General features: G+C 37.2%; 1 protein-coding gene across 2 annotated transcripts; it reads right to left on the minus strand.

Moving 5' to 3' along the window:
- Positions 1-389: 389 nt before the first annotated feature.
- On the minus strand, positions 390-22,359 carry PRPF4B (pre-mRNA processing factor 4B). 2 transcript variants are annotated; one of them, XR_008965548.1, is made up of 16 exons: positions 22,252-22,346; positions 17,341-18,531; positions 14,285-14,458; positions 13,842-13,997; positions 13,053-13,134; positions 11,672-11,882; positions 9,206-9,279; positions 7,724-7,814; positions 7,205-7,352; positions 5,854-5,991; positions 4,568-4,721; positions 3,567-3,681; positions 2,916-3,067; positions 2,391-2,477; positions 948-1,725; positions 390-435 (listed from the first exon to the last, which is right to left on the minus strand). XR_008965548.1 is itself a non-coding variant. In XM_057369147.1 (15 exons), exons 1-15 carry the CDS (start codon positions 22,287-22,289, stop codon positions 1,522-1,524), a joined length of 3,015 nt encoding a protein of 1,004 aa, XP_057225130.1. In that variant the 5' UTR covers positions 22,290-22,359; the 3' UTR covers positions 390-1,521. The 2 variants fall into 2 exon arrangements, 1 of the variants encoding a protein (XP_057225130.1); XM_057369147.1 differs by having other exon boundaries at positions 390-1,725; positions 22,252-22,359.
- Positions 22,360-26,446: the final 4,087 nt, after the last annotated feature.

The following is a 26,446-nucleotide window of genomic DNA, read 5'->3' on the forward strand; positions in this document are numbered from 1 at the left end:
TTGCTTTGTGTTTAAGTAGTGATAATTATATACCCAATTAACATAGCCTATAGCTCTCTCCAAGATCATAATATTTAATAATCCCTTTAATCRAATGATTAATAGGAAATGCAGGGGTGGGTCTTACAAATTACCTGATTTACCATCACTGAAGACAGATTCTTTTAAAAATGGCTACAAATGCCTTGTTCACAAAAGACTTTATTATCTAATGATGCATACTGAAAACATACAGAAATCTGCATGGTCCACTTTACATGCAGCAGAACAATCTTCACTTTACAATAAGTAAGTGTCAACTGTTTTATGCAAGAGACAACACTTTAAAGTCACATTTCTTAAAGAAAAGCTTCATTTACAAAAGAAATAAAAGGTAAAGAAGCAATTACCGCTTTTAAAAAGCAGCTGCTTTGTTCAAGAGTGGAAGGTTTATGCCTGTATTGAAAGACAACATGATCACAAATAATGAAAACAATGAACAAATGAAACACTTTTAGCATAAAGCAGTACACTTTCAAAATGACATACAAATAGTTAAAAATTTCGTTATGTTGTCTATCTATCCTTTAGATATAAGGTCTTTCGAATGAGATCCCAACATATGTAATTACTAAATGAAAACTCTTCTGTAAGTATTGGTTCTATGTCATAGTGAACTGTATTTAACAAAATGTATACAAAGTCTATAGCAAGTTGATTAAAAAAATTAAAGTAATAAGAAACAGTACACTGAAGGCGCTCTATCCATCAAGTGCGCTCTCTCCCAGTTTTAAATGTGATGAACAGAACAGAAGTTGTAACTAYGCCACGGTTGCAATGCCAGAAAATAAAACAAGATCATTTCTCAAACATGCAGGGAATCTGCCACAATGCTATTGTCTCTCATTTGTCAGTTGTTCCAGTAAAATAACAGCTTAAACACCGGTGATGTTGATGGGTTAGCTTACCTTCAGTGTACTGAAAGTTGTACACAACCTGCTTTAAAAGAGGAGACCATCCCTGCGGGCAGGCTCAAGAAGGAACAGACCCCCTTCGGCACTGACTACACCAAGGGCATGCTGCTGTGGCCTGCACACACACACCTAGGAAAATGTGAATATAAACAGCATTTATGCTGGCCATTTTGTAAAGACAAAAATGAAGCCAAGTCTGCTAAAAACAAATCAACCACCCAGTATTACTGCTCTCTTTTTTTTTTTCCTTTTTTTTTCTTTTTTTTATAACAGATGCTTTTTTCTTTTTATAATATATACGAACTGCAACCATATACATTAGCATTGTACTTTTGTGCAGTCTTGGCAATAAAACAGTTCTACAGTGAAAATTTTCACATAAGACACAAAACAGAATTACTCTAACATTTCTAAAAGAAATATCAGCCTTGATGTTAATTCAAATGTATCATTTCTTCCTCAACTTTGCAGGGGAAATATTTATGTTTATATACATTAATAACTGCTGTGAAATTTCTTCAGTCTTTGTATCTTAATTAATCAAACCCTTTGAACTTCTTCATCTGGTTTAAATTTTCTCCTGGATGAAGGCGTGCTGTAGAGCCTGGTTGATGCTAATCCGTTTAGCTGGGTCTAGCATTAGGATCTGGTCCAACAAGTCCTTTAGCTGGTGCACTTTTTTACGCTGGTCTTCAGGGAGTCGTTGGCACCCAATCAAGTCTGCTAATAGGTCCTTGGTTGGATTAATGGTGCTCATAACAGTAACTTTCTCCTACAAACACAAAAATGGCAGCTTTGTAGAACAGAAATAATGTATTACCCCCCATCCATCCTTTTTACAGTGTTTCAGCAGCAGCTYTTCTGCAGGGTTGTCTCACAGCTGAGCAACAACAACCCTTCCTACATATGGTCTCATAAAATCGTCATGTGGTGGAGAGTGGAAAAAACACTATCAGGGGAGAGGTCACCAACACAGCTTCACACACGAACCTAACATCCCAGCTAATGAAAACATGGAAGTCCACATGGAAAGTTCCCATATCTGACCACTATTCTGTGATTCTTTTTAAATATTGTATGTCAAAATGATACTAAAATATGGACCTCATACAATATAACCACATTGTACTGAAGTTGAACATCCTTCTACAAAATTAAGGCAAAGTGTCTTTGATTAATAATTAAGGATAGATTACATGGAGATACCCTGCATACCTACCAGATTAAACTTAGATTTCTCTTAATCCTGTTCCTACATCGCAGAAAAAGTCTTTTGCCATTTTATAACTATGTAATCTGTCCATACTGCTGCAAAAGGACATTGTAATAGCTTACAAAATCTTGGTTTTGATTAGGRTGCCAAGGTACATTTAAAAGACCATAGAGTAGGAACGCTTGGAGGAAAGTGCTGGGTTAGTCAACTCATTCAGGACTTACCCTTTCTGTCACTTTATCTACTTCTATATACATAAAGTTGAGATTTTGATCAAAGTGCTGATCTTTGAACACACCTTTTCGAATCATCTGGAAAATGAGGAAGAGGTAAGAGTTTCAGGCAAATTTCACAATTAACATCAATTTATTGCAACATGCRTAATTTAATATTAATAAAAAATATACCAAAAGGAGAGGATGAAATGCTAAGATAGAATACAGAGGTACAGTTCAAACCCTTTGAAAAAGGACACAGTATCTTTCATTGACTTACGCATTTTTTTTCAGGTCAGTGCTTTAGAAGGTTTCTGCTTTCACTTTATACTTAGTCTATGAAAAAGAAGCTGTATACTTTCACTTCACAAGAYTTTAAATCAGTACAAATTACACAGTCAGAGCAAAGTCTAGTATTTACTTACTGTTAAGAAAGCATGTATATGATAAGAAACAGAATTCCAGGAGAACAAAGAATGTATGTTCTACTGTTCATTACAGCAGTTTCAGATATTAAGTACTTATTTTTCTTACCTTGTTTGGCATCTTTCCTTTGAGATCCATGGCAAGTTTCAACATATGATTATTCGTTTTGCCAGGAAACAGTATTTTTCCTGTATAAAGCTCATATAATGTGCAGCCTACAGACCACATATCTATACCATAGTCATAGATTTTCCCTATAACTGAAACAGAGCAATTCCAGTTAATTCCATAAAGGCAGACTTTGATATAATATCACAAAAGCAGACAGATTAAAAAATTCTGATTTGTAAACTATATTGGTGCTGCTTCTCTTAAGATAAAGAATAAAAAGTTACCATAAAAGAAGGATGCAAACCTTTTAACTTTTGAAGTACTTCTATTTCAGAAAGRGAGGTTTTTACCTATCATCTAAACTGATCAGCAAAAATAGCAAAAACCCAGTAGTAAGAACAATACCTCCACATTTAAACAACTACAACACATCAGAATTACTTCTCACTGAGCCGATAACCAATATACATGGAGAGTTCCACAAACATGCTTTCACAAAGTCTGATTTTTTGACTGCTATCATATTTCCAGATTTATGTTTTGCTAAAACTAGAGAATAAAATCCAAGTCAAATTTTCATCTAATTTTTCTGCTAATACTGGCATTTCCTGGTATGTGATAGATAGAGCTAATCCAAAATGTACTTACTGATTTCTGGAGCTCGATAAAATCTACTAACTAGATAGGGTGTGATGTCATTATCTGCAACATGTGAAGCTGATCCAAAATCACAAAGCTTTAGTATTGTTTTAGACTCGTTCACCTGAAAGTTAAACAAATATCCATTAAGAGGATTTGTGGTCAGAATTGATAACAGCACTGTAAAAGTGGCAATATATTTAAGTCAAACATAGGAAAAACATTCAGCCTTTAAACTGGAAGTTCCTTCCTCTTTATTCTAAGACAATTGTAAAACTTGCTCAGAATGAAAGTGACAGGTAATATCTTCAGATGCTACAAAATACAAAAAAGTCCRTTTCATGTACTTTTCCCATAACAAAGTATTTTTGGTAGACCAAGATTTCATTCCAGATACTGAAAAGTTACCAATTTAGATTTTCAACTCAGTATCCAGAGTATCACTCATAAAACAGCATATTATTCACATCTCATGCTTACACACTAAATTTTACTGCTGAGATAGTAATAAGAGAACATCTTAGATAAATTAAAAATCTGAGTTTGTCACAGGGATGATGTCCAAAATAACCAAAGGAAACCATTAAATCTCTGATGTAGCTCTCATTCCCTACAAGAAAAGAGGCACTCCGGACCTTTCCCCATTATCTCACTCACATAAACAACATCTCCATCCAGACTCAATCTCCATTTTGCAGAAAGCAAGAACATCTTTCCAATATTGATGGGAAAATTTCAAATATTTCTCCTGTAAGACAGTGCCTAACTTTGGAAAATCTGCTTTCTATAAAGACAGAAGTGGATGCATGTTTGTTTGAAAAGGATTTTGTTTAGCTGCAGTATTGAATTTCTTACTACTTATACCACAATATTATTTTACATTGAAGTGTGAAGCCGTAATATTTTCAGTAAATTTGACTTCASCTAAATTACCAGAATTATATGAATTTCAAATACTTTATTTTACACTAAAAACCATGCAAAGGAAGTTTTAATTATTTGTTACTTACCAAAATGTTATCTGGTTTAATATCTGCATGTAGGATATTGCATCTTTTAAGAAGTTTTAAAGCTAGGAACAATTGCTGGCTGTAGGAACGAACAGCTTTRATATGGAGTCCAACATCTTTCCCATACTTCTTCAACACCTCTCGTAAATTCATACTGTTAAGGGAAAGGGGGAAAGAAAGAATTGGAAAGAGCTTAATAAAAAAAATCCCAAGTGGTCTCCTAAACTCTCTAACAAATATGAACAAACCAGTYAGCTTAAAGTATTTTTTGAGAAAAGTAACATTCAACCTAACATACCACTCTGTTAGCAACAGAATTGAAATAAAAAGTCTGGTCAATCAGATCTATCCTATACTGTGTAATTACTTATTACATTGGATTTACTTAATTCAGTGCGTATTTTTAAACAATATTGATTTGAGAAGATTTATTTGCACATGAACAGCATTTTCTTAACAACCACAAACCCTTTGTAAACATTTTCTTCAGAAATAAATGAAAAAAGCAGCATGAAAAAGATAGAAATTGAGGAGATTTCTTTGGTGACATAAGCAGCAGATAAAGAGACCATCACTCCAGGACAAAAACATAATTGGACATAAATAAGATACAAGTGTGTTATCAAGAGACAGTATATAACTTATCTTCACCCCAAATATGACAAAAATCAAAATATGTCATAGACAGAAGACAGGATATGAACAAYTGAAGTCTCTAAGGGGGACAAAGGCAATTAATGTATGGAGATCTACCATAAAACAGATCTACAATCAACCTGTCACAAGAGGTTTATTACTTGAACAGAAAGTGAGCATGCATGAACCAATGTAATGGTTTTCTTCCTTAGACTGTTATTAAATATGTACTCTTCACAGAATATACAGCATTTCCTGAATCTCTCTGGGAATGCRTTCTTAATACAAGCCCTTGAAATGAAGTTATAAAAACTAATAAAAATACTGACCTACACAAAAAAAATCATTAAGAGCTGTATTAGTGATATGAACCATCAYTATTGTATATTACCATCATATGAACCATCTATTATCTTGTTTCAAATATTTTCCAGGCAGAAAATTTACAACTATGCTAAAGGTAAATCAGAAACAGATCAGTAGTCTGTGAGTTTGCACTTGCAGACAATTTTGTTTTGTTTCAAAGTTCCTTGCATTCTTGAATCTTAGACTAGAACAAAGTTTTAAAACAACAGCCAAAGACAGAAAGGTAAAGAGCCCTCAATAGTACTTTACCTTTTACAGAGAACACCAAACATTTGTCATCTTACCTGAGTGGCTCAAATACCAGACAGAGATGCTGCTTGTGGTAGAAATGCCTGAACAACCGTAGACAATGAAACTTGTCATCAGGATCAGCATCATTGAGCTTCTTTAAAAATTCCAGTTCTTTTAGGCCAGTTTTTTGCCTGAAAACAGAGAAATGTGATTATAAAACAAAATCAATTAAATTCTAGTATTTTTTTAATCTAGACATTCACTTGTGTGSTTATAATTATCCAGGCATGAGAAGTGTCTTGTCATTACTTAATGTGCCATGGCTAAAACAAAATCTCAACAGTGGTTTGCTGTGGGTGACTACACACAGTTTAAGTTTAAGTCACGGCTCTTCACTCTAACTTTGTAACCTACTTATCCTTTCCTCCTTACTCTCAGTTGCATGTAAAGCTGAAACTGGATTTCATCCTGTAATATGACAAATTTTAAACAGTGCTCTCTTAAGAAGTTTACTTTTTTGAAGAAGTACTTCACCACACACATTATTAAAAGACTTAAGCTGAACTGACTATAGATGCAATTTCACATCCAAGCCTATTACCTATTCACCAAACTAAAATATCTTATCACCCTCCCATTCGTCTTTAAAATTTTTCCAGATACTTACTCGCATAACTAAAACCAATCCAGTTATACACACAATAAGACAATTTTTAAAACTTTAAAGGTAAAATGCATGGAAAATACTTTCATTTAAGTTTTTAAGAGAAGAGGACATAATAAATGACTGTATAAATATTGCAGCAGATAACTAAAATGAGTATTGTAGACAAGTCCTCAAATAACATAGTTTAAGAGATCCTATCTGCTAATGTTTGCTCATTCTAAAAGACCTTTTGTTTTGTATTTCAACAGTGAGAGTCCCATCTCTTTTTATATGTTTCTTATACATGCAAACATTTACAGAAGACAAAAGAAAAGAAAAAATGTATGGAGATCCTTTTGTAACTTGCAGATGATTGACTGGGATCCAACCCATAGCCTGACAAATCCATTTGGTCCACCAAAATAAAATTTTTACAGTCCACAACTTCTATCTCAAAAAATGTAGGGCTCTCAATTAGCTGTAACATTGTTTCTTGCTATCACTGTTCCCTGAAGTTTTGCAACCGAGAAAGTGCCTGATTAAAATGCCAGTACCCTTTTTCCTGTGATAGCTGTAAAGAATTGTGGATACACAGTCCTCAAGCGCTTCCCATTATCTGGCTCATATTAGCAGAAAAGGCAGGCATCACAGCTGTGATCTGTTACTTCACTTGAAACAAAGGGAGATGCAAATCACATCATGAAAAACTTCCAACTGTTCCACACGATTTACTACCATCAAACAAAAACATTACTTACATAAGTTCATTGTTCCTGATGATTTTCACGGCTACTTCTTGGTTTGCTCTGGCCATGTCCCTGGCACGCACTACGTTACTGAAGACTCCCTGACCAGTGTAACCATAGACATTGTAACGTTTATCTAGAACTTCACCTATATTAACACCTGAGGGATAAAACCAAACAAGTTCAAGTTATAAGAAATAAACGTAATGGAACTTTTCATGAAAAAAACCCCATTCGCTATCGTTACAAAGCATGGGGGTAAATAGCAAAATCCATTAATTTCATGGTGTACAATGTTTTTTTATCACCTAGCTTTGTGGAAATTATGGGGAACAAAGAGATTATTTTCTAAGTCTGGAGTAATTTCAAAACTGAGGTTTAAAATCTGCATACTCATTTCATCCATCACACACTCAGAGAGGGCTCTAGAATACACCTATGTTAGAACAACGTTTCAACACTTATTTAAACATGAGGATCTTCTCCACTCAGCACCCTCAACTCAATCTATCTTGCTGATAAACAACTTACGGTAATAGCCTTCTGCATCCGTCCAGTTATCCCTGAGGTTGGGGTTTTCTTTGAAGTCTTTTCCAAACCCAGCAGCCCTTAGACGAGCACTCTGAAATGAAAAGTAACAGCTTTGCTTGCGTGTTCTGTATTCTTCCTTGATGTTAACGTACCAAAGCCCTTTTCCCCTACTGAAACACTGTTTCTCTCCACAATGCAAGCACATTTATCTTGCAGGAAAGAGAAATAACTTATTGTTATTTACATTGCAGTATCTAAAGGGTGATGCAAGGAAAGAGGATGAGACCAACCAATACTAAACATAAATGGGTACAGTTTCAATTAACACCCACAAGGAATTAATACAAGTCAATTAGAATGCACATTTTGGACCACCTAAGTAAGACTTCTTATTTACAGTAAATTTATAGTAAAAAAGTTTAGCAATTTGCAAGGAAAATACAACTGTTTAAGCCTTGAATTTCTGTTCATTACATGCCACTTGTTTCATACTGTTGTACATACAACCATACACTTCTGTGATTGCTGCTGACATCTCTTAACAGACTGGGCAATATTTTACCAATTTAAATTCAAAACTATGTGTAGTAAAGACTGTCTTCAATTGAACAATCCCCTTTCTGGAAAGGGGATCTGTTCACTTACAAACCACATACATCCCCATTTGTAACCTCTGATCTTTTAAACATGCATTCTCACATACACACACTACCCTTTAAGTATTCATCTTTTTCCAGGTCAAAGGGACACCAGCGTTACCAGAGAAAACCAAAACACACTTTTGTCACCAACACAGCCATCATTATTAATATCTGAAATAAACCAAAATTAACTGGAGAATTTTTAAGTTAAGAAGAAAGTTCTTGTCTTTACTTATTTCTCAGTGTTGTGCATCAGCAGCAATGCAGAGGATTTATAGAGAATGGCATGTAAAGTCTCAAAACGAGTCACTGGACTGCCAATATCTGCAGGTCACTCATTTAGAGAAAAGCTAATGAAAGTGCTACRTTTCCAGGTTTTACTTTATCTCTTCATTCCAAAAAATCTCAAAACAAACCACCAGATTACKCTAACATGGCATCATTAGCCAACTATAGTAACTTACACATATTTTAATTAACCACATATGAACCTCTGGAAAAAGCTCATATTTAGAACACTGCAGTGTGGTAACATTAATAAAAAGCTGAACTTAGTAAAAATATGAATCTATTTATATGTGCTGCTGTATTCAAACAGCAGGTGAATTCCAAATTGCTTACTCTGGTAAAACTGCCACTAATTTCAGCAGGTTTTATTTCACTGAAATACTAATTAAGTATTACTTTGCCTGCCTTAGCTGATCAAAATATTAGGAACATGCAAATCACTTAGCTGTATGTGCTTTTACAAATCAAAGTTCTCACAACCCTCAAGTGACAGTGACTCTAACAAAAATCAAGCAGAAAAAATTCATAAATTTCATCTCCAAGAATTACCTACATCAAAGTATGCAGCGAACATATCATCTGATTCTGTGAACATATCGGGAGCTAGCAGCTTCTTCTGAGATGAACCTTAAAATGAAATTTAGATTACTTAACATGAAAGAGATGTCAAAAGATAACTCTGTTGCCAATGTCATTTGGCATCCTTACAATAATYTAAAATCAGTATATTGGCAAACAGGTAGCTCTACTAATGTTTGCAGCAAAATCATTTCACATATTTCACATTCTACAATATAAAACTCAGACTAGTTAAGTTCTTCAAAGCCCTCAAAAATTTATACCTCCTTGAAAAACTATGTATAATAGCTTTCAAGTAAGCACAGCAGGAAGAAAGAACTACACACTTACACGCTCCCTACAAATAAAGACGATGTATATACATATAAAAGGAATATATACATGTATACATAAAAAAATACAGTCATATTTTCAATATACGAATTCAGGCTTTTCTGCTAATCACAAGATATTTTACTAAACACCAAAGTTGTAAAGCCCAGAAAYTTTTCCTTTGGAAAATGTTTTCTCCAGCCATGCTAAGAAGGATCTTACAAACCTGTTGGGCAGCTTTTTGTCAAACATAATGTTTACTATTGTGTTAAAGGGAAACATTTTTATTGTGGGCAAGATTATCCCTTTCTCACCTTTTAATCATCTTTAAGCCCCAAAGACATTTTACTTGGTTGATAAGATAAAAGCAAAGAAATGTAAATTARGTACACATTAGCAAAAGCAAGAAAACTTCAAACTATTTCATAACACACATTATGGCAGCAGCCCTTCATGAACATGGTAAATCAGAGACCCTCCCTTCACTATGCAATGGAGAGAAATAGAGACCTAATCAAGCTCAGAGGCTTCAGCTCTCATGATGCACACAGCCAACCACCTCCATACCACGTAACCAGAGTGAAATCTGACAGCATAAAAAATCATCCAGCATGCTGATACATACCACTGTTTCAAGGTAAAGACCTGCCACCTGACACTTGTGGGGAGACAGTTTACACCACTATTTTGAGCTCCAGATCCCTCGAGAAACTTCCTCAAAATTTCATTTTAGTTCCAGTTACCCACACTGGGCTACAATGAGTTATTAACTAGATTCTTAACAACACACTACTCTGGCACTATAAGAGGTCAGGATAGAAATAAAAAATTACTCTTGCAGAGAAAGACAACCCACTGGTTTCACCTGTTGCTACAGCCACCTCCAATCTAGGATCCTATTACCCAGATGTGAGTGTAACTGATTTGTTTTTAAAAACCTTTTTCATTTATCTACATGGAAACTGCCTATGTAGTTAAGACTTGCATTTACGTATGCTTTAATAGACAGAATAAGAGCAATACACACTTTGTCAAAAAAGGAAAAACACATTGTCTGTTAATAAGACTAAGTCTAAACTTGTGGTATGCAAACAAAGTGCTAGAATAATTCTTTTTACCAATATTGCAAGAGAACAATCTGAAAACACGTGGCTCGAGGRAACACCAGGATAAAGTAGAGAGCAGTACAGCAGTCCCAAAGAGACCCAGCTTTATTAYTTAGAAGTATCCATTAGAGACAGTGTATTTAGCTCCCAAGGGYACATGTGGCGCAGGACATGAAATACAAGTGAACTGCAACTCTTTCCCTCAGAGGAGTTGGGCTGGCTAGAGAGCCCTTGTTAAACAGTGCTATTGCAATTAAACTGTGGAAAGAAAACAAAGCAACTTAAACAAGCTCAAGTATGACCACACAGCAACTCCACACTTGGAAGATGTACAGTAATCCACTTTTATAAGACAAAAAAAGCAGCAGACTTTCAATACTACAGGGTGTGCTGGGAGGTGTTCCGCATTCCTTTTGTTGCAGCTGGCACAAGGCAGGTTATATATAATTTTCTTTAAAATTTCAACAATGCTGTACAATAGAGTACATGCAGTGGAGACGAGAAAGAAAATACCCATTTCAGCAATTAGCTATGCTGCTAAAATGGACTTACTAGCAATAAGCTAGTAATAACCTCAAAAGCTTTAATAATTCTCAATTATTACAGACCCATCTATATTCYTCTGTCACAGTGGTTTTGACTAAAAAAAAAGGTAGAAAAGGAGCATAATTTCCAACCTACACAAAATAAAGCCCAGGACAATACTAAGCTTCTAAGAAAACAAGTCTGAGTGAAAAGTTTGGAAGGGTAATTCTTAACCATAAAGATAGACATTGTTGTTTTGCTCTTCCAAATGAAAAGCACTAACTGTGTTAACAGTTATCAGAAAYACAGAGAACATGTTCCACTCATCCTTCCTAATGAGGAAGCTTGATTTTAATRTTATGTTTTAAGTACCATAATACTMATGAAAACATTCTCAAATTCCATCMAAAAAGTGTATCTACTTCCAAGTCTGAAAGTAAACCAAGACRAGTGTCTGAGCTTTCATAAATTGCATTAAAGAGATTTCAGAATCTTACCGTTGTTCTGTTCAACTGTCATGAGGTTGTGCTTGGCTTTTACTGATGCCTCAAATGTGTCCACATTTTCCCGTTCATATTCCTTAACATCAGCAGCGACTCTTTCTAGGATGTCATCAGGAGAATTTGAGCGACTACGTGTACTACTTTGAGGACTGCTTGGTTCAGATGGTACAGATATATTACTGTCTTCTGTCTGGCCTTTGTATTTCTAAAAAGAAATTCAATTTTTAATCTTGCCATCACAATTTATCACAATTTAAACATTTTAATATCTACCTCTTCAGTGGTTTGTACTTTAAGATGAAACCTTAATCTTTGCTTTCATAACCACCTACATCTCTGAAGAGATTATTTGCAGCATTAAAAAAGTTCAAACAACATCTATACTTTTTTTTTACCCTTAAGTACTATGAAATTATACAGATCTCACTTCCTATACCAAAAGTTAAAAATCAASATGAAGAAATGCTGACACCACTCAGCTGGGCAAGGTCAAACTATTCAATAATACAAGCAGAGGTTTTGCATTTAAGGAATTAAGCTCTTTAATTTGCTTCCTGCCTGCACCAACCTCAGGTGTAACCAGTTTTTAAGACTTTATATAGTATGGCTCAGTTGTAGTTCAGAAGGATTTTACAATGGGCTTTGCATAAGACTCAAATCATGAACAGTATTTTTAGAGCTATTTAAAACAAGCAGTACATTAACACCAGTGATTTTGTACCTGATAGGACATAAATACGCTACAGCATTTTTCTCGCTATGTTCTAATTGTGTGTCAAATCCTACTCTGAAAAGAGATAGCTGATTTGTACTGTACAGTTACAYCCCCTTTGGCCACAGCTCCTTTCAGGACTCTGGATCACACATTACATTTGTGATTACTGTTACCTTGTTACCTGGAATAAGGAGTTCATGGRAACTCACATATGCATGACTACATTACCTGCTTTTAGGGAGGAACCCATGATGGTGGCTTTACAAAATGTTGGAAATTGACAACTTCTACTTGAAACAAACTGACCAGTTAGCTTTATTAATATATACCTTACTGCTATACTAACATTATTATATCAATGAAAGAGCCATAGAAAAAAACATCAGATGAAGGTAACTGAAGAACATTTTTAATGTGTCTAAAGACTGACAGAGAACATTTAACTGTTGCAAAAAATGATCCACAAAAGAGTCACTTCAGTTTCAAAAGCAGTGCTGTGACAAGAGAAGTGCAAAGTTTAAGAGACTAACATTTACAGTACACTAACTGGAAAAATACAGCAATAGGAATTACTCTCGTAATGCACCAACAGGCAAAGAGCCTTCCTTTACCCCAACATTTTACACTAAAAATACAGAAGTAATTTCTGTAGCCATGTACCTGAACAATTGCTTGCCGCTGTAATCTCCTTTGTCTTATCTCTGCTTCTTCATCCTCTTCTTCTAAATCAAAATCTTCAAGACTACAAAAATACAAATTTTTATACAACTACATAAACATATAATTATCTACTGAATTTTATCAAGTGCAGTTCCTTGGCATACAACACACAGAATATATTAAACAATAGCTGTTCAAATGACTCAGAAAGCAACCGTGTATTAAATCCCACTGCATACATTTACATTTCCTTACAAAGAAAATATATCTCTTGGTATCTCATTGGGACTTTAATTGCAAACAATTAACAAYCACCTTTCAAAAGACAACAAATTTTGTTCCTTTTCTCTGCAGCATCATTCTTCTTTAACAATTTGATTAAGAATGCATACTCTTGCACAATTCAATAACTAGATGTTTAGAAAATATAAACATAATTTGCAAACGGCAATTAATCCCTTCAGCTAAAAGTTTTTACTCAAGCTTCAGAAATCAGACCAAAGTTTTMACAAGACACTGATCAAGTTGAATTTAAAAACCTAATGGCATATCCTCCCCTCAAGTCTGCCTGCTAACCAACAGGTGTTGGTATTTTTTGCATATTGCATATTCCCAAGTTTTTCAGAACCTCCCAACAGTACATTGACAAGATTGCAAGTATTAAGATATGATTATGATTTCAGGTGACAACTCAAAAACTACACCATGAAGATAAATAGTAGTTCATTCTTGCTATCAGTGGAACTGTAAGTTTTAAATTATCAGTGCAAGTTAGAAATTCATTCTTACTTTTCATCTGATGAAGAYTCCTGTTCAGCTTTCATGCCCTCAGAAAGACTACCTTTAAATTTGTCTTCTTTAACTTTGCTTCTGCTCCTACGTCTGTGGCCACCACGAGACCTGGACCTCCTTCGAAGGCGAGATCTACTTCTCCGGCCTCTGTCCCTGTTTGATAAGAACAAAAGATTTGGATATTGGGGTGCTTTTTTTATTTTTTTTTAAGAAAAGGAAAAAAATATTTTCAGAAAACATAAAGATACACAATGATTCCAAGTAATAAAAAAAATTAATTAATGAAGGACAAAATGAATTTAACTATTCTAGCACATATTGACATGACAAAAAAAATAGCATAGTCTTTTTACACGTAAAACAGCAATTCTTATCCTCTGCATAATATTCTACAAAATACACTTAAAAATACAAGGTTGATAAAAGCAAGAGGTCTTTACCTCCTCCGAGGAGATCTACTCCGCCTTCTGGGMGATCGACTACGTCGAAGGGGTGTTCGAGATCTCCTCCTGATGGGAGACCGAGATCTTCTTCTGGATGGGGACCATCTGCTGGGTGGGCTGACATCCTTTGATCTTTCACGTCTAGACAAAATGTCATCTCTGGTCCGTGTTCTTAAAACAGAGGAAGAGAGCAGTAGTAAAAATCAGAAGCAAGCTGAAAACAAAAAAATTCATTGCCTATAAAAACTCACTTGAAAAATCTTACTGCAGGTGAGGGACCACCAGATGGGCTTCCAAGGGAGGGATGGATAAATAGGCTTCAGAGCTGGTTGCCCTTCCTGCGTGTCTCTCCCCACCCTGGGAAATGTGTGCCCATACAAAGATCTAGTTCAGGACAAGTCTGAAAACAGCTCAAATTACTACCATGAAGCTAAGAGAGGTTATAAAACAAAGCTTGTGTTTAGATCTTACACGAATAGCRGCCTGCCTGTTCTCACATTTACCAGAAACACTTTTAAACAACACATGAAACCCAAAATCTTATTCTTGAGAATTATTTCACCAACTTCCCATCACAGCATTGAAATTTAGGCTTAGGATCATGCTACTTCACAGTAYTGGTAATAATGTGTGTTTCAATTTGGGCACTACAACTGCGTGGCTCCAACGTATCATGCATTCTGAAACAGCAGATGAAAAAYAGAATTCTCAATTAACATGTAAGATAACCCTTCTCAAACTGAAAAAAACAATTCAAGTCTGGTACTATACGCACTATTCAAAATTTGTTTATTTTTGCTTACACAGATTCACAATCACTCAAGAAGAAAAATCCTCGACGGGACTACTGAATTAAAAATCTTAACTGCATGACAGCAAGAGTTCAATAAAAATCAGGAAGAATATAAATTAAAAATTTAACAACTATTCTAATGAGGATGCATTAGAAATTGGAAAATAGTTTCACACTATGTCAAAGGAAATATTGCTACTTTTTTTTCCCCCTGCTCCTTATGTTTGGTTTGKTTTTTTTTAAACCAAGTTGAAACATCTTATTACAGGTGTTATTATCTCATCAATGAACAAAATATCTTGGATCTGAAAGACTAATTCCACCCATTCTGTGATTTTTTTCATCTGAGATTACTGCATCAGTTTCAATTATGTTAATTACAGACAGTGATCAGACACACAGAACTGATACAAAATAGTGAAMAGTGGGGCAAAAGGGAAATCTATGCATGTGCAGAGTATTGGCAGTTTCTACAAGAAATTACTGTGCTAAAATGCTGGAGTAGGCCAATACCTTTAGCCCAATTAGTTTCTATTAYGTTCTTAAACAATATTACATAAAAAGTCACAGGATGAAGAGAGTTCCAGGTTTCCTGACTAACAAAGACGTTGTACTGCCAAAACTCAATCAAAATATCTGTTACAAAAAAATAAATTAGTTCAGACATCACAGTAGAAGCTGATTAAGAATTTATAGCAATATCACATAATGAGTAACTCCAGTCAAAGACCTGAGAAKTGTCTTACAAGACTGGAACACTGGAAACAAACTTGAAAAATGGAACTATTGGGATTTTTTTTTTTTGTTARAACTGTTTACTAAAGCTCCTGAAATTCTCTGGCAGTTTGAGTAATTGCAAGCAGTTAAAACTTAAATGCAGGTGTAGTTCAGATCTTACAAGGAAAGATTATTCCTGCTGATCTGCAAACACCTCCAGCAGAAAATATTTTAGTAGTACCCCACTCACATGCTGCTCACCACGCAGTTACAGAAGTATGAATTTGACAGCAAAATTCTAGACACATGCATCACTTGAAGTAAGTGTCTAGACAGCCAATTCAAACTGGCTGCAATGCAAGCTGTCAAGAAAAATGAAAACTGAAAGATGCAAAATGCAACAGAGATTAAGTCAACTACTATGCCAGAAAAACTTGGTGGTTGGGCCGGCACATTCCTGATTCACAAGAAAGCAGCCAGATAAACTGGTACCATTTACAACACTTGCTTGATCAGATTAATAGCACTCAGGCCATTCTCCAAAATACCCATACCTGAAACCAGAGTARCCTTCAGTGATTCAGGCTAAAACTTTCACATTTTTTAGGTGCCTATTTCCTAAACTCAATCTTTGTGGTTCCAATTCAACTTTTGAATCCATACTTCTTTGTTCTTAGTTCTCAGACTGGGGAAGCTAAACCCCCAGATACAAAGTTTTTTTTTTTTATTCAATGCTGAACTCTTCTGCCTCTTAAAACTTCTTACAGCTAATGAATTAACTTTCAAAAATGCATACACTTCTATTGTTCTCTTCTTGGAAACTTGCCATCCAGGCATTATTAGCTTTCAAATTTCAAGGTAACTGCTTTCATAGGCTAAATCTGTCTTTTATAAAAAATGCCAAGACTACACCAATACATTAAACAGATTTCCACCCTTCTAAGTGATGCAAAATATGTAAATTATATACAATAATAGTCCAATAACAAAGCAACGSTACCATCCCTCCAGCAAATGAAAAATCCACAATATTTTAAAGAAAAAAAAAAGACTCTCAGGAGATATTGATACAAAAATTTGTTTACATTCACACATACTGACTCTAGGGCTTTTTTGAGGAGTAAGAGGGGTCAGTCACCCACTTTTAGCCAACACTGATACGTAATACTGGAGAGAACTCTCATTCCACACAAATTTCTCAAAGCAACAGAACTATTGATAAAGAAACAAAATACAAGCCAAATTCTGAATCCARCCAGCAACAGAAAGGAGAACACAGTTACAAAACTTGTTCTCTRTAATGGTGCGAGAAGCAGATAACTTAGCAGTTTAACAACCACAAGATAAATTTGCATAGCTGACAGCTGGGAGGAAGTTTTTTTAAAAAACAGAATACATACAAAGTAGCTTACGATATTATGTACAATCTGATTACTTTTTTAAATGCCTATTTTAAGAATAAAACAAGGAAATAACCACCAAACTATAAGATASTTCATCCCTTAATGCATTTTTGTGATGGTTCAAGACATCTTTAAGTTACCTGGGAGAAGAAAGACGCCTCCTTTCTGATTCTCTTCTTTTCCTTTCTGCAGATCTACTCCTCACTCTTCTAACCGGAGAGCGGGTTCGAGAGGGGGATCTACTCTGTTTAGATCTACGATCATTAAAAAGAGGGGATCTGCTTCTTCTTGATTTTTCACGTGGTTTGGGAGATAAGCTTCTTCCTTTTGGGCTACGGCCAGGTCGTCTAGGGGACCTGTTTTCTTTCCCTGAAGAAGCATCTTTAGAAGGAGATTTAATTGGCTTTTTTTCTTTGTCAGTCTCTGATCTCCTAGGTTTTCTATCTTTGGACCGTGATCTTCTATCTTTGGATTTGCTTCTTAGTTCTGCTGGAGATTTAGATTTTCTGCCACGATCTCTGCTTTTGTTTTCATTTATAACTGGAGACTTTCTGCGGTCTCTTGATTTACTTTTATCATCAGCCTTATTTCTATCCTCTGGAGATTTAGACTTTCTGTTTTTCTCCTGAGATCTCCTCTTAAGTATTGGAGACCTAGATTTCCTTGTCTGATCTTGAGACTTACTTCTCTTATGAGGGCTTTTGGATTTCCTCCTTTCTTTTGACTTGCTTCTAGTAGTCTTCTCTTTGACTCCGTCAACTCCTGCCTTGGCTTTCTTTTTGTCAGATCTGTGCCTAGTCCTTTCTTTTGATTCACTCTTACTTGCTTTCTTGGAACTAGTTTTATTGTCCACAGGTTCCAATTTCCCCTTAGTATTTGACTTTGTTGTAGGCCTTGTTCCATTTCGTGCTTTTTCATTTATCTCCCCCTCTTCTTCAGATCCTGACTCATAACCTTGTAATATTAATCCCATCCCAGACTGGACTTTTCCTTCCATTAATTCGTTTTCAAGTTCAGCTTTCAGCAATGCTCTTTGTTTCTCTAAGTCTTCCAGAGGAGCCAAAAAATCAATTTTAGTTCTTTTAGCTGGTCCATCTTCCTTGTCAGAGGCATCAGCCACCTCTTTCCATTTATGTTTCTTATGTTTGTGTCTGTGTTTATGTTTTTTGTCCTTATCATCTTCTGAAGAATGTTTATGTTTCTTGTGTTTACTTCGGTGTTTGTGTTTCTTTTTTTTGTGTCGGCTGTGCTTGTTCTGAGGTTGGTCTGCCTCTGATACCTCCCCATTTTCTTCATTCACACTTTTCTCGGATGCCTCAGCATCCTCCACCCTGTAAAAAATAAAGAGATCAGTACTATAAACTCACTGTAGTCCTTTATCTTGTATTAAGTAGAAAGTTTCCATCATAAAATACTAACTGGCATTTATTCACCTACCTTTGGGAGAATTAAAAATGTACCACTAATTTAAGTAAGTTATAACAGAAGATACACTTCCTCAGAAACAGACAGCTATAGCTGCAGAAACACTACAGAAGGAACAGACAGCAAAAGTACTGACAAAACCAAATGTGTGGATGGAATCAATGCTTACACTTTTATATTCAATTAATAGCATGCAACAGTGCTGAATATTTATTTGTCAGTCYATCATTATCTATCTTACTCTCTGCTCCACTCCAATGCCTAACCCAACCCTTTAAAAAGTATTTTCAAATGGCAGCAAACAGTTGTGCTCCAAAGATCAAAATTTATTTCAAGGTATGATGCTGAGCACCTAATGAAACCTTCTTGCAAAATCTCACACAGAGCTGACTGACTCTCTTAGCTGCARTTATTCTTCTCTAAGTGTACACAGCTGTAGGAAAATTGAGACTTGTTCTTACACATTTTTATTATTCATGCAATCACACTATCAAGGAATAGGATAAATTAAGGAAGACAAATTTCAGAGCAGTTTTCTSAAAGTATACAGCAGATTACCACCTTTTTTTGAAGCTGCTCATCTTTACACCTGTAAAACAGCACTGATCAAAACAGCTGAAAATAAACCTACAGCAGGTTATTAAAATAATATACAGAGTAAGTAACTTACAGAGTAAGTTTCAGTTAGCAATAATTTCTTCAAATAGTAACTTCAAGAAATATAAAACTCAGTCCTGATGTTACACATTTCATTGTATTATCTCCCAYAGACACTGAAACTGGCTTAACAATGGGGGGTTTTTACAGTGTTTAGCAAATGCCTCTTGATCTCCTACAAAACACCACATAACTTACTGTCTGTGGAAATACAGACATTTAACTTTTAAAATCTATTGCCAAATATTACAGGTCCAAGAGCTCACTTTTCTATGATCTCGCCCCATCTAAACTACTGTTTTGGAATTTACTAGCTAACCCTTTAATTTAAACATAGCTGTTTTATATATCCAACCCTCATTAGGTGCAAATGTGACAGTCAGGAGCAGGGGTGAACATACACAGAAATGCAAAAGTTATCTTCTGAACTCTACTAGTTTCATACAACAGTTGTTTCTGAAGAGAATTATCAATAATCTGATAGAATACATGTTATCAGAGATATTCTAAGGCAGATTTAAAGGACAGCATCTCACTATAAATTTGACTAGAGTCTTCCTAGGATCTTCAAGCAGCACACATCCATGATCTCCTGCTTGAGCTAACAAATTCTCATGCTAGCAAATAATGCCAATTTTTMTGCAATCTAAAATTATTTGCTAAAATCATTAACACTTTAGTGCTCTGAAATGAGGAATTTCCAAAAGGAACAAACTGTTTGAGTTAAAAATATAAAATATTCAGAGACTTAACTCAGAATGCTGCTTCTATTTTCTTTTACTGTTTTATTACTACTTCTGCTTACTCAAGGCATATACAAAGGCACTCTTCTTAATTGCTTCCTCCTGACTCCACACAATCATGATAAAAGAWTATCAGAACAAAAGAGAAAACACTGGCTTAAAAAGAACTTACTTTATGTTGCGCTTGGCATTTTAAAAAAAGAAGTATTAAATGCAAAGCTTCTTCAATTTGGATTTGCAGTCCTGAGCAAGTCTATCTGTGACATAAGTTTGTGGAGAAATGCCATAAGGAGAATTTTAAGGGAACTATGTGCCCTTCAAAATTTCTTTTAGTTGGATTCAGGATGCTTTGTAGGTGCCCCAATTAACACATTAAGGGTACTTCAAGACATTATAAAAATATTAAAGATCAATAAAAATCACATCTGTTCAAGTAATTCCAGATTAAGTCTTTCTTGCCTTAATAGCAGAAATGGACACCAAAATTTTTAAGGAAGTTATTTCATTATCGCATGTATTTTAAAGTTACGTAATAACCTCATCTTAAATTCTGGAAAAGCCAGAAATGGAAGCAAAGGTGCCAGATGAGACACATCACCCCAGCAGTATCTCAGGCCATTACAGGCTGCCAATACAACTGCCAGTTGTCWCTGCAACTCACCAATAAAATTAAGTACATTAATATGTAAAAAATAGTTCAAATTTCCTCATGTACAGGGATGCATTTATTTACTGTAATTTCATTAAATTGCAGATAAACTTTTATGCCAGTTAAATGCTTCAGAGGTAACCATTTAAGAATATTTTAGAAGGTGATGAGGCAGTCTACATGTTTAAGTGCTAATGGCTTTAAATAGAGAATAACTGTGACATGATCTTGTTGCAGCCCTACTTTTTCCTATTTTTGAATTCAAGGAGAAGAAYTATAGGAAGCTCATAAGGATGCGATTTCACCCATCTTTTCCCACATACAGCATTCCTATCATCAGCTTCTATCTTATTATTTAACTTTCTCTCCACAATATAAAACATTCTTCTTCATATGTAAATGTTTTACATGGCTCACACGCACTTTTCCTTACCTGTTTCCTACTCCCAGAATTAACAATAAAATAAAGCCCCAAATCAAAACTTTTTAAGGCAGAAAAAAATACAGAAAGCAGTTTATATGCTAAAATATTTAAGTAGAAAAGAGGGGCAATAGAGTAAACATTAGGTTGCTAATTCCCAGGAAAATTTCCAGAAGATTATGTTCACGAGTTCCAAAGTGCGGACAACGCAAACCCCACGGCACTAACCGAGGTGCCAGGAAAACGCACACCCGGAGCCGCGTTCCGTCGGGGAGGCGGCAGCTCGATCTTCGCTTCCCAACGGGAGCCGGGAGTTGCCAGTCATTTCGAGGGCTGGAAGGAGGGGCTGGCGGCAACAAATCACTTTCTGCTTCCACCAGCACGGCCACTTTCCATACCGCGAGAGCGGCCGGGGCCCGGGGGAAGGAGGGAGGGAGGAGGGCTCGCCTCAGGGCGGGCAGCGGCTCGGCGGCCTCGGGGCAGCCCCAAGGCACCCGCTAGCCCGGAGCCCCCCGACCCGKCTCGGACAGGGTGTGTGGGTGTGTGTGTACGTTTGAGTGGCGGGGGGGATCCCGGGGAGCGCCGGCCCGGATCCGCCTCGGGAATGCCCGAGCCCTGCGCGCCCGGGCGGGCAGCGGCCTCGCAGCCACGCGGATGATGCGCATCCCTCCCCCGCGTCGCTCCCTCTCACGTCCCCCGCGCCGGCGGCAATCCCGGTTCGCCGGCGGCAATCCCGGCTGCTCGTGGGGGGAGCGCCGCCAGGGCGGGAAGGCGCACGCGGGACTCCCGGGGACACGCGCGCCCGCCGCCGCTTCCCTTACCTTCCCCCCTCCCCCCGCGCGGCCCTCGCGAATCCACGGGCGGATCCACGGCCCCGGGCCTCGCCGAGCCGCCCCGCCACGGGGCCAGCGGCGCCTACAGCAACCCCTCTCTCCTGGAGTGACCGCCTTCCCCCATCTTCCTTTCCTTACCCCCTCCTCCTCCTCCTCATCCTCCTTCCTCGCCACTTCCACCCGGGCCGCTTCTCACCGTCCCTGTCCCGTGTGTGTGGCCCCCCTCCCCAATCCTCTAAGCCCGCGCGTCTCCCGCCGCCTCCCTCCTCTTCCTCCCCGAGGCCCCAGGTCGAGAAGCCTCCCCCCCTCCAGCCGGTCCTTACTCGGGCGGTCGCTGCTCGGGCTCGGCCGCGGCGGCCATTTTGAACTTCCGAACTCCTTCGCTGCCGCCGCCGCCGCTGGGAGGGGGCGGGGGGGACGCGGGGCCGGAAGTGAACCCCGCGCGCGGGGCCGGGAGCGCGCCGGAGGCTCCGCCCCCCGTCGGGGCGGCTGAGGGGAGGCGGCGGCGGGAATGGGCTTGGGATGAGGTGTGGGGGGGAGCTCTTTGTGGTGAGGGCATTGAGGCGCTGGAACAGGTTGCCCAGAGAAGCTGTAGATGCCCCATCCTTGTGAGTGTTCAAATCTGGCTTGGCTGGAACTTGAGCAGCCTGGTCCAGTGGAAAGGTGTCCCTGCTCACGGCAGCGGGGTTGGAACTGGGTGGTCTTTAAGGTCTCGTCCAACCCAAGCCGTTCTGTAATTCCATGATCCTGTTCTAAGGCTTTGCTCCGCTTAATTTACCTTTCCGGGTACGGCCTGGAAAGGTAAGTTTTTTTTCCCTGCTGGGAAAGTGTCGGTGGGGTTTGGAGTCGGAGTGCGGGGCTGTGTCTGAGTGCACTGTGGTGGCTCCTGGACTGGACGGTGCAGGTTTCTAACCAGCCTTTTCGTCTTTTAAAAATACTATTAGGTTTAAGATCRCTGCCTTCTGTCTCCTAACAGGAGCTGTTATAAACTTACTACAGAAATGCTGTAACATTGCTAACCTGTAGTTCAYTTTTAGTTTCAGCAGGTGATTTGAGTAGTCATTTCTGGTGTCATTTTTCTCACTTCTTTCAGATAGTCATAAARTCTGCAGACATCCCTAGGACTGGAATCTGAATCTGGATGGCATTGCTCCTCAAACTTTGGATAAAACACTTGAAATAATGAAGTGGATTTTAACTCCTTTGTTTATTGTCTTTTCGCAGATTCATAGAATATTCTCAGTTGGAAGGAATCCTGAAGGATCCTCAAGTCCAACTCTTAAGTAAATGGCCTGCATGGGGATTGCCCCCACCACCTTGGTGTTACCAGCGCCATATTCCGATCAATGGCAACTTCAGAAAATTCACAAATTTAACTACAAATACCAATGTGTCTATGAATGAACCCACACATCACCATAAGGATGTCTCAACATCCCAGTTGTATGCTGCTCTGCTTGAGGGTTTTGAAGCCCGGATTGCCTGGTCTGGTGGAAATATTTCTGATGGAGATATGCAGGTGTAAGCTCTGCCATTTCACAAGCAGAATCAAAAGTAAGATCAGGATACATCTGGCTCAAATGTGTAAAATAGATATGGCATGTCAAATTTTAGGCTATCCTAAAATGGAGCAAGAGAAAAATGAGCTGTATAACATGGGAGATGAAAATAAAGAAAACAAAGAAAATCTCTCCAAAAATTACTGTCTTATTGCCTGTGTATCAGATGCCTCAAAATAAGAGTCCTTGCTGTCGTGACAAGAGCCTGAGCATACTCCTCATGCCTCTCACTCCTGTGGAAAAGCAATGGCTTATTTAYGACTTGAGGAACCCCAAGTGCTGGCTCCTCTGCTATATTCCAAGAGAAAGGATGGATAAGGCCAGTCTRTGTATCTTAGCATCTGTCATGTTTCCAGTGTTAGAACCCAGACATTCACTGGGGAGATAAAAACCCCTTAAGCTCAATCAAGGTGTGAACATCACAAGAAAATCCATTGGAAGCTGGATCTAAAGGCTGAGCTCACCCTGTGGAAGGTGCTTGTGCCTTGAAGCTGGGTTCTGAGGGAAGGCAGTGTTTCTGCAATTTGTGCAATGTAGCACTAGAGTTGAATGATGCTGAGAAAATCCATTTAAAGGGTCATGACATKGATTGTGGCTTTAAATGTGTTTATTGTCACATTACTGTGACATTAATGGAAAATCATTGAAAATCACACATGCAGATAAAAGAAACCTACCTCATCTGTGAAAAGTGCCTCATCTGTGAAAGTGCTTTTATATCACTTTGTAAAGTGCCTGGGAAGTGTACAGAAACAGCCATCAGAGGAAMCCTCAGTAGCCATCATCTGAAACTGCTCAGATAAGAAACCTTCATGTAGCTTGCTTGCATATCCTTGTAACAAGGATAGTGTTACGTGCCCACGCAGAGATTTTACCAGTAAGTCAGATTTTATTTTTCAGTCTCATATAGTTGCCTCCTCAGCTTAAACTAATCACTGCAAATAATTATTTGGTCAATGCAAAATTTATTGTAACCTTTCAGTATAAACTGTAAATRCTATCACTGGAAGCTACTGTAAAACATCTTCATGCTGGTTTAAGCAAAGAAAATRTAAGAACTGTAAAAATTCTAAAAATGTCTTGTAAATATTTACATTTTAATCATKTTAATATTGCAAAATCCTGTCTCATTTCATACAAATAGTTGACCATCATATTCCAAGAATTTCAATATTAGTTGCTTTTTAATGACTTCACATTACTGTCAAAGTATTTCTATCAATGTGAATACCTTTTATCTCTACTCTTTGTGATACTTATAGTAGCTAAATGTTATCTCCATTTGTAAATGGAAGACCTTGACTAACATAATCTGTCTCCTAAATCACAATAGGACATTATTCCAGTATTCTAGCTCTACTCTTTTTTTGCATTAACTACAAATGTTGCTTTTGTACCAATTTCACTTTTCCCTTATTGCTTAAATAATGTTTCTGACAGTAATTTCAAGTGCTTTGCCCTCAAAAAACTATGCATTTAGTGCTCACCTTYAGGTCTGTAGGTAAAAATCTTTAAAGATTGTGTACAAAAGGTAGCCTGGCCATTTTTCTGTGTAATCATTCAGGATTGCAGTGATTGTGGGTGGTTGCAGTGATTAATTGATTTTAGCAAGGTTTCAGTGGCTGCTGCTGGGATATAAAGCAAATTTTTGCTTTATGGGTTGAACTGCTGATTTGGTTCTGATTKCTCTTTATGGGCWAGTGAAAGAACAGGTTTCTYTGAAATGAGAATAARGCTCATGGGTGYGCTCTGGGGTTGGTGGCAGCGGTCRGGTAAGAAAACAGACAAGGTTAGGAAAATWAARGAATGTGGAATGAGAGAGCATCCTKTGGTTGTAGCCAGGCATCTGTGTCAGGGTATAGGGTTAGATGAGATTATAAAGGGTTTTGACTGAAAGATTTAGATTAGATTACATGTCATGTTGTSTAGATTTGATATCTTTGTTGGTTTTGAGATACTTGGGCTTGTTCTGAGGCTTTTACTGTTTGACAAAGGCAGGAGATAGAATTTTTTAAAAGGTTATTGCAGAATTACTGGAGGAAAAGTAATTGAGAAAATAGTAAYTTTTAGAACTAAAAGCAAAACAAGTTTTTAATTTGCTTCACAATGACTTACAGTGTCCCCTTTATTTTGTGTGACTGTAAGCCAAGAACAAGGCTGCAATCTAGTATAACTTCTCTAAGGGGTTAGGAAGGAAACCACATGGAAAGGCAATCGAAATTCATAGTATTTCAAAGCAGAGATGACTAGAGCAGTGAAAAAATTTATGAGTGCCTATACAAACAATTGGGTTTTTTTTGAGTGAAAGGAGAACTATGTTCTATTAACAAATTGTAAATTGTCTCTTGAATGAGTAATTTCATTCATTTTGGGTAGGAGGTGTGGGATCAAAAATCCATTTCCCTTGCAACTGTAGTGAGAAAACCTGGGACTAGATTTTCTGAGATGCTCTTTTGACAATTTCCATTATGTCTGGGGGCGAATTTTTAAGATTATAGCTTACCATTCATTATTACGTTAACATGCAGAAAGTTTACTTAATTTTAGCTTCCTAAAAATTTTAGCTTCCTAAAAATTTTAGCTTCCTTTTTTTAGGTGAAAAGTTTAATAGCTAAATGCTTCATAATTTTTTAAGATCTTGGTAGTATTGTGGAATTGTAAATATTTTATGTTTTTTTTCTGAATATTACTTACATTTTTGTAATAAATGTGACCAAAGGAAACCTTTCTAACTATTTATTTAACACCATGCTAATTTCTGTACATTTTTGAGGTGCAGAAGAAACAATAAAGAAAATGCAAGAAATCTTCAACTTGCTAATGTTTTTCAGGTGTTTCATTCCATTAAAGGAAACTTTACTGTAACACTATAAGGAACTATTTTCTGCTGATTTATTGTACTTGTGGAGCTGATACAATGGGTATAAGAGCCTTCCTGCTGGCAATGGGGATAGTTTTT

The sequence above is a fragment of the Malurus melanocephalus genome, unplaced genomic scaffold (assembly GCF_030028575.1).
Source record: "Malurus melanocephalus ecotype Western Australia unplaced genomic scaffold, MMel_1.1 scaffold_103, whole genome shotgun sequence".
Classification (NCBI taxonomy): Eukaryota; Metazoa; Chordata; class Aves; order Passeriformes; family Maluridae; genus Malurus; species Malurus melanocephalus.